This window comes from Lipotes vexillifer, unplaced genomic scaffold (assembly GCF_000442215.2).
Source record: "Lipotes vexillifer unplaced genomic scaffold, Lipotes_vexillifer_v1.1 scaffold341, whole genome shotgun sequence".
Taxonomy (NCBI): domain Eukaryota; kingdom Metazoa; phylum Chordata; class Mammalia; order Artiodactyla; family Lipotidae; genus Lipotes; species Lipotes vexillifer.
This window is the reverse complement of record NW_006797957.1, coordinates 1,630,553-1,639,072: the sequence shown is the minus strand read 5'-3', so window position 1 is coordinate 1,639,072 and position 8,520 is coordinate 1,630,553. Positions and strand designations below refer to the sequence as shown.

The following is an 8,520-nucleotide window of genomic DNA, read 5'->3' as shown; positions in this document are numbered from 1 at the left end:
GAGCCTGCGCGTCTAGAGCCTGTGCTCCGCAACGGGAGAGGCCACAGCAGTGAGAGGCCCGCGTACCGCAAAAAAAAAAAAAAAGAGAGAGTAAATACTAAGTAATAGCAATACTAGTAATAATTGCTTTATTATTATTGTTGTTCTTGTTGTTGTTGTTGTTATTATTATCTTCAGGAATGAGACAATACTAGAGATAAAGGGTACTGTTCCAGGTCAGCTTCAGAATCCTCAAGTGTGTGGTCACCCTAAATGTGTGTTCTTTTATATATTTGTTGACCTAACGAAGTGTGACTACAATATTAATTCATTTCAGTAACTTCAAATCATGGAAGTGACATAAAGAAATCAGGCAAAGGCTGTTTGGAATAGTATGCCTTTATAAAAGGACAGAGCTTTGGCTACCTAGCATTTATATGCTTATTGGATTGAGAGACCAGAACCTTTACTCTGGGTTCAAAAACAAGTGAGAGTAAGTCAAGAATACAATCTTCTGGAATATTCAAATTTTACAAGTGGCGGCTCTTCCATCAGATGTAAGTGGTAGTTCTGTTGACTTTTCCGTAGGGCTGTTTTGATGCAGATTGGGCCACTGAATAAACCCCATGAGAGTGGAGGACCAGAACTGTGGTTCACTATGGGACATACACACAAGAGGATTAAGTGTGAGTGGGTGTGGTCAGTAGACAGTCACAAAGAAAGCAGTGAAAATGACTGATGAGTCAATTTGCTTACAATGGGCTTGATTTTGGGCGGTGAGTTAGCAGGGACTCTGTGAATTAAAAAGCAACTCTCTTAACTCAAAAGACCTTCCTCATAGGTGGGACCGATGGCAGCAAACAATCCAGACCCGGGATTGGCATCAGCTTGAACTGCCTTCAGAAAGAGGGTGCTATGGCGTGTCTGGGGCACAGCCACTACAAATAGGGAGACGGGAACTTCTCGGGCTTAGAGCAGGCTAGATAATTAAAGACCAGGAACAGCTGGGCTGAAAGAAAGCCGTATTTAAGGAATGACTTCAACTGGAAAAGGAAAGCATAGAGGCCCTTCTTTAAGGAGCGTAGGAAGGAAGACATCTCTGACTTTGTAGAAAAGACAGCCGTAGAGAGGAGAAGCTCGTCCTTTTACTCTGAAAGTCATGATTGGTTGAGTGTGTAAGATTGATAATGAAGGGGCAGAGTGATAACAAGACTGAGTCGATTGCAAACCTTCATGAAAGCCGACATACCAAAAAAGCAGCTCAACATAGACTCCCGCAAAGCCCAAGCCTGAAACCTCAAACGTCCACAAGATGGTCAATTGCAAACCTTGAGAACATCCTGCCGAGTTCATCCAAAGTCAGTGTTTCCCTTAGCCGGTTGTTCATTTGAGGACCTTAGCAGAGATGGTCTGACCTTGGGAGGCCAGCTGAGGGGCTGACTCATGTCTTAAGCATGACCTATACAAAGAGACTCCATCTCCTGCAGCACTAAATATTCTTTCAGATGGTTGTTCTAGTAGGAGGGCAAGATGCTAGCCAGGAGATGCGTGTGTTGGACAGATGGTGTGTTTGGCTTTGCGATAGCCTGGAGGATCAGACTGGTGATTTATTTCGGGCTTTGGTAAGGTGTCGGCACCACTGATTCCATTGCTGTTGGGCCAGAAGTGGTCACGTGATCAGCTGAAGCCAGATGTGGTCATAAATCGCCAGGTGAAATGTCAGGAGACCCTTTCTAGAGACAGCAGCAGGTTAAGACGCTGAATGACCTCGTCCTCTGCACTTCGTCTCTGCCCTTTTGAACTGTTGTTCATTCCCATGCGATTGTTTTCCCTGCGTCATGGGCAACCACAGATGTTTTGAGTCAAGAACCTAGCAAAACGCCTCCCAAACATGTCAGGTCTGGGGGGAGACGGATTGTATCTCTGGAACATTTTTTCTTCATTCTCTTTCTGCTGCTAAATGTATCTCCTCTGCATCGTTTCCCGTTGGAAGCTATCCATCGCCGACATCACTGCCATCAGCTACAAAAACAAGAAGACAGCCTCCAGCAGGTAGAGCTGATTCTTAGCTGGCCATGTTTGGGGACCTCTTAACAATCCAAAGGGCTTTTCCCCTGAAGTCTAAGTAAATCAATAAAGTAGCCCACCCATGCCAGGTCAACCCTTTGCTCTATCAAGTCACCAACAGCCACTGTCTGTTAAAACTTCCTCTGTGTTTGGCAGTGGTAGGCCATAAATTAGAATGTTCTAGAAGAACAAACTCCACTGATAGCACATCTGCTTCGCTCACAGCACATATATGGGTGCAGTAACTTCAAAGAACTGAAGCGCTTAGCTTGGCGAAGGGTCAACGTGGAGACCTGCCACAACCAAAGCCCTGGAAAGCGAACATTTAAAGAGGCAAGGGTTGTGTTTCCTGAGGAAGTGAAGACCAGGGTCTTAATTCTTCGCGAGTGAAAATGTTTCTAAGTCAGAGGACAGCAATTGGCTGCACTCCGTCGGGAATAGGAGGAGGACATGTGTCTAAATGACAGTAGGAAAACTGAAAACTGAAGTTAAGAAGTTTCTGACAGTCAGGGCTGTGACCCAGAAGACACATTGCCAGCATGGCCTATGGAAACTCCTCCTCTGGAGAATTTAAAGCGAAGGGTGGACAGCTGTTCTGCGGATGTTTTCAGCGTGGTTCCTCTGGGCAGCACGGCTGGCCCCATCTCAATGGTCTTTTGAGGTCCCACTCTCATTCCAGAATCATGTATTATTTTATTTCATCTACCGTAGATTGACCCAAAAGCATGTGGTAAGCAGGGTCTGATGTACAACTTGAGGCTGGCTGGTTTCTGGGGTTAGGATGGATCTGGGAACCATCTTATTCCAGAGAACATCTTTACTGTCCTTGAGCCAAATCTTACTTCCTTTGAGTCTTGGATTGGTCCTCCCAGATTATTGGTGCTCTTTGGACCCTTTTTCTTTCTAAAAGAAACAAAAAGGCCAGCACAGGAGGCAGTGGGTTTAGTGATGGCAGTGGAAACGAAGATCAGAGCATTTATGGAGCGTTGTTCGTATGCAAAGCACCTTACAAGGCTCTTTCCATTTCCTCCTCCTCACGACCCTATGCAGTATTGCTGTTATTATATCCATTTCACAGATGGGAAGACTGAGGCGTTAAAAGACTAGCGAACATTAGGATTCCAGCCCAGATGAGAGGCGAGTTTCTGGCAATTTTTCTCAGTCCAATCAGGGCTCAGATCTTACTTCCATCACTCTCTAGCAGTGGTCTGGGACACATGACTTCAATTCTCTGAGCCTCTGTTTCCTTTTTGGTAAAAATGGAGAACATAACACTTAATTCACAGGGAAGATTATGGAAGGCAACAAAGCCACCAGTGTGATATCTGGCACACAGAGGTGCTCAGGTCACAACAATTCTCTTGCCCCTACTCTTCCTCTCCCTATCTCTGGGCTTTTCCTGGCCGAAGCCATTCCTTCATGATGTCCTGCCTCTAATCAGTCCTCTGTCAGTGACAGGCAGGAACGTTTTGCAGCTCAGCGTCCCTCTGACTGATGTCTACTGCTAATTCCTTAAATTTACATATCATCTTTCTTCCCTCGAGCTCGTAGCACTTAACAGACAAGTGGGGCACAAATGATTTCACTAAGTGAAATTCAGAGGCCTGCTTGTCTTGAGATTCTGCAAACTAGTGGATTAGCTCAGATGTCAGCACTGAATTATGATCCTTCAGCTGCTCGTGCTTAGCATGCCACCAGCATTAACTCCCTGGTCTTCCAGTGGTCCTTTAAATCATGCATAGTGATTATCATCTTATTGTGAGAGAGAGAGAGAGAGAGAAGAGAGGAGAGGAAAGGGAGGGAGAGAGGAGGGGACCAGCTCAGGTCCCCGGGAGAGGCAGTCTGTGAAACCTTTGGCCTCATCGTGCCTGAAGTTTTAGCAACAGGGTGGGTAAATAAAACAGACCGGATAAAATCCAGCCAGCCCAGCTCTTTACACCTCCACACACATTTTACTTACTAAATTCCAACCATTATGCTATGATTCCCCTGCTGCTTAGGAATGTAAATTCACACAAGTGACAGTATTTCTGCCAAAGCAGTTTTCAGGCAGCCAGTGGGTCTTATTTGTGAAACTGTGAAGGAAGAAGACTGAATAATAAGTCTCTGAAATCTGGTTTCCTTTATATACGAGCGGAAGCAGTAAAGGTTTGGAAATGACTGGAGCATGGGAGCATTTGGGGGGTTCTCACTGGTAGCTCAGTGGACTGGATGCTTCCCCAGGTCACCCTGTTTTTGGATCTGCCTATTGACTGTAGGTATATTCACTTTGCAAAAGCTATTGTACCTTTTTCTTTATACATACTCATATTGCAGTATAAATGTTCTGTAATAAAAAGCAGAGCATCTCAAAAAAAAATCACCTCACCTTTGAAAAAGGCTGTTGGCTCAGTAGAACGGGAGGGAACTGTGAGAGAAGATTATATGAACCTGAGGGCTTACCGGAGGCCACGTGATTCCCCCTCTGTTCTTGTTTCCAATGGGCAGCCTCACTGCATTCTTTATCCATGTGTTTGTCATTCATTCATTCATGGGGACAAAATTTTCCTGAGTGGTGGCATATATTTGTCACTATCTAGGGGCAGGGAGAAGCATTATTAACCCTTCTATGTGTAAGGCCAGGACCTTACACAAAGAAAGACACACACCAAACGGTTAAATTACGGTACAAGGCAGTGGGTGTTTACCTGCTGAAGCACATGAAAAATGGCCTCCAGTCCTTTTTAAAGCAAGGTAAAATCAGTGGTGTGGTCAGTAGATGCTCGAGTTGTTGAGAGAGGAGAGGAATTAATGTTGAAATGTGCCAGAATGGTTAGGAGAAAACCTAGCAAAAGGGGTGGGATGGGGGTCGGGGAGCAGAGAATTACAGGTAACTGGAGGAAAGGCAACAGCGCTCAGCAGAGAAGCCAGTTTGCCTTGAATAGCATGTGATTGATTACACGGACTTGGGACAAGGTACTGGGGTCACAGCTGAAGTGAAGGACCTACTGCATGAATGTGGGGAAACCTGTAGTCAAGTCCAGCTGTGCTACTCACTAGCCTCTCTCCCTTGGAAAGTCACTTGAACCTTTCCGAGCCTCAGTTTCTACATCTTGCGCAAAATAAGATTAGTAAGACCTAGCTCACAAGCATATAGCAATGATTAAATTATGAATGCGTATCAACATGCTTTGTAACCTGTAAAGCATTATGCAAATGTGACTTAAAATCATTACCATTAATAGTGGCAGTAATGAGATCTGATAGGAGAAGCACAGGTTCAGAAGTTCTTTGCGTGTCTGCTTGTGGCACCAGTGTCTCCCCCCTCAGCAGGTCACCATCATTAAAATTCTCTGCTCCAGACAGCTGCCTACTTATCTGTGCTGACTTTGGCCTTGAAGAGGTCCCGTGTTGTGGGATATTAGACCAACGTGGTTCTGGATGGTTAAGGAGGCCCAAACTGGAATCCCAACTATGCATCCTAAGCTGGTCTAATTTGACTTCAGGGGAGGGTGGCTTCTAGAGCAATAACCCTGGAGAATCTAACCAGACCGGACTTAGGGGAGACAGCGGGGGAGGGGGAGACGTGGCCAGGAAGAGGAGAGCTGAAAGAGCTGTTTCTGGGCCACTGATGACTGTCACAGGCTCCGCTCTCACTAGAGAGATGATGTCAGCAGGAATAACAACAGCAAACCGGTGGTCCAGGAGTACCCTGTTGATTCAGGGCTCTGGAGTGCCCGCCTGTCCTTCCCTGATAAGCCCAGGAGGTTCACAGTCCCTGTTGAGTAAGAGAGCTCTGTGCCCACGTCTCAGGTTAACCTGATCCTGAGGTGTCTGATGTGCTGGGTATGTGGTGCAAAAGTGCCCCCGCCATCTTGCAGAAGTGTTCAGCATAAGATGTTTCAGGGCCCAAAGGAGGCCGTGAGACTTTCTCCTCAGATGCCATCCTGTTCTCCGTGCAAGTGGCCGGAATGCTCCTCCACGAGCTGGATTTGCTGGTGCGGGTCCCCAGACCTGTGTCTGCAAGGCATGGGGTCTGCCAGCAGGAACGGGAACTCGGCCTCCCACACAGTACCTGATGTATCTAAAAGCTAATCGGCCAAAAGACACGCTCTTCAAACATTTGGATGGGTGAAACCTTCATTTCCCAATATGTGTATGTTCTCTGCTAAACTAAACACTTAGCCTTTGTTAGTGATGATGACAGCACTTGTTTTTATTGGGGCTGTGTTTGCCTGGCTCTCTAAGGAAGGCCAAGTTCAGGCCTCCCCAGGCTGGTCAGGGAAGGGGTTGGGGTCTCAGGCCCCCTGAATCACCCCTGTGCTGCCACCATTCCCTGTTCTGCTTGAACAGGGATGTGAGTCTTCCGAGTTGCAGTTACTAGAGACCAGGCACCATCCAGTAGCACCGTCGGAGACAGAAGCTTTTAAATGTCTTCCATTTGGACAGTGCCCAGCCAAGATGATAAAGGCTTGAATTATAAACCACCTGGCCAGAAACATCCTCTAGTCTAGCAGCCATTTCACCACTTTATTATCCAGTTCATTAGAGTGCACTGGCCCTTTGGGTAAGCCGATGATGCGTAAAACGTAGGTCTGGCCTCTTGGAATCTAGGGGGGGAAAGACAAGTACAAATACAGCCAGCCAAGACCTACGGCCAGCGGCGCCAGGTGCCATATGTACAAGGCACAAAAGAAGTGATGCAGGGAAATAGGCAGGAGGGACCTTCTTGACGTAAAGACTCAAGAAAGGGCTTCGAGAGGATGCAGCATTTGAGTCCGGGTTCCAGAGCCCTAAGAAAGGGACACAGGGTCTGGAGAACTATTTCATAAATAAAAGACACCCAAACTCTGCCCCAGCTTCCCCCTGGAGGGACCACAACTGCCAACTGGTGTCTTTCCCAATTATTTACCAGGAACCCCTGTTTGGGTTTGTTTCCCCCCAGATGACAGGAATTTCTTGCGGCTGCAGAGTGATGGCGGGAGAGAGGGCCAGTACGCGCGGCTCATCAGCCCACCCGTCCACCTGCCGCGGAGCCCCGTGTGCATGGAGTTCCAGTACCAAGCCACGGGAGGCCGCGGGGTGGCGCTGCAGGTAGTGCGCGAAGCCAGCCAGGAGAGCAAGCTCCTCTGGGTCATCCGCGAGGACCAGGGCGGCGAGTGGAAACACGGGCGGATCATCTTGCCCAGCTATGACATGGAGTACCAGGTGGGGTGGCGACGGGAGACCGTTGCGGAGATCCGAGGGAATCGTTGTGATCTGTGTTTCAATATTTCAAAGGGCCGTGCCCATTCATCTTTAGGGAACGCGGTTAAGCGCCGCTGTTTTCATTGTGTTTCTCACGTTGCCATGGCAACTAAATGACACTCTTATTTGTTATTCAGAATGTGCCTATCTCTACACCCAGACTCGGTTCTTTGTTCCTCCTATCGCCTTTTATATTGCTGAAACCTTCTCCGACAAATGTTTCTTCTCTCCATTTTATTTTAGATTGCTATCAGGTAGGCTGACAAAGGGACGCAGAAGCCAGGGAAATAAACACAAACCAACCCTCCACTCACAAGGGAAAGAAGCCTGTGGAGCCCCTCAGACTCCGAGAGGAGAGGGAAACAGCCTCCCACCCCTGTCCCAGCAAGTGTGAACACGGGAAGGGGAGGGGTCGCTGTTGGTGCCTAGTGGCCAGCAGACCAGAGAGACTCCTAAGTGAGTGGTATCTCTCCCAGCAGCTCCAGGAGTTGAGTTCTATTATCTCTGCCCCACAGAGCAAGCGCCCGAGGCACAGATGGGTACGCACAGCTGGGGCTGAAACTTGGGTAGGAGTAGGCATACTGTGGAAGAGGTGACTGGGAACCAGCCAAAGCATTAACCTGCTCCTCCCCAGACGAGGAGCAGCAACAGATGGCTGGTGAGGCGGCCAACTGCTCGCTCAGCTTGCCAGAGGACATGTGCTCGTTTGCAGAGAGAACCTGGGGAGGGCGAGAATGAGGGCGGAATGGAGACCACAGAGCAGAGGGGCTCCTGTGTGCTGCCTGCAGTCACTCTCGAGCTTGTTAGGCAGCCTGAGTCCCTCCCCTCCCCCACCTGCCTTCCCACTTATAAACCTCAGTGCATGGTGTTGCGAGTACCTGTTGGCATTTTTGTCTCGCCCACTAAACGGTGAGATTTCCTGGTCAGAGGGTCTTCTTCTCTTATTAGGGTTTGTAACTGTCATGGTGCCTGGCACACAGTAGGTGCTCAGTAAACTAGTGGTGAAGGAAAATCACTTCCCTTCTCGTTGTAATAATGGAGCCATATGACAGAGTTACCCCCAAGGCGACACAAACCTGTATACTACATTTCTCACTTTACCCCCACCTGCTCGTGTCCTCTGAGTTTCCAAATACCTGGATTGGGCATTTGAAAGATTTATGAGAAAAAAATATCAAAAATGGCTAGGGAGGGCTTCCCTGGTGGCGCAGTGGTTGAGAGTCCGCCTGCCGATGCAGGGGACACGGG

General features: G+C 48.1%; 1 protein-coding gene across 5 annotated transcripts in view; it reads left to right on the top strand.

Annotated features, from left to right (window-relative positions):
- The window catches only part of NRP2 (neuropilin 2), a 115,963-nt gene that overhangs the window by 77,712 nt on the left and 29,731 nt on the right, over window positions 1-8,520 (top strand). For all 5 annotated transcript variants that reach the window (XM_007470001.1, XM_007470002.1, XM_007470000.1 and 2 more), the window contains exon 13: window positions 6,971-7,233. In XM_007470001.1, the coding sequence (XP_007470063.1) occupies window positions 6,971-7,233 (263 nt within the window). The remainder of the gene's footprint in view (window positions 1-6,970; window positions 7,234-8,520) is intronic.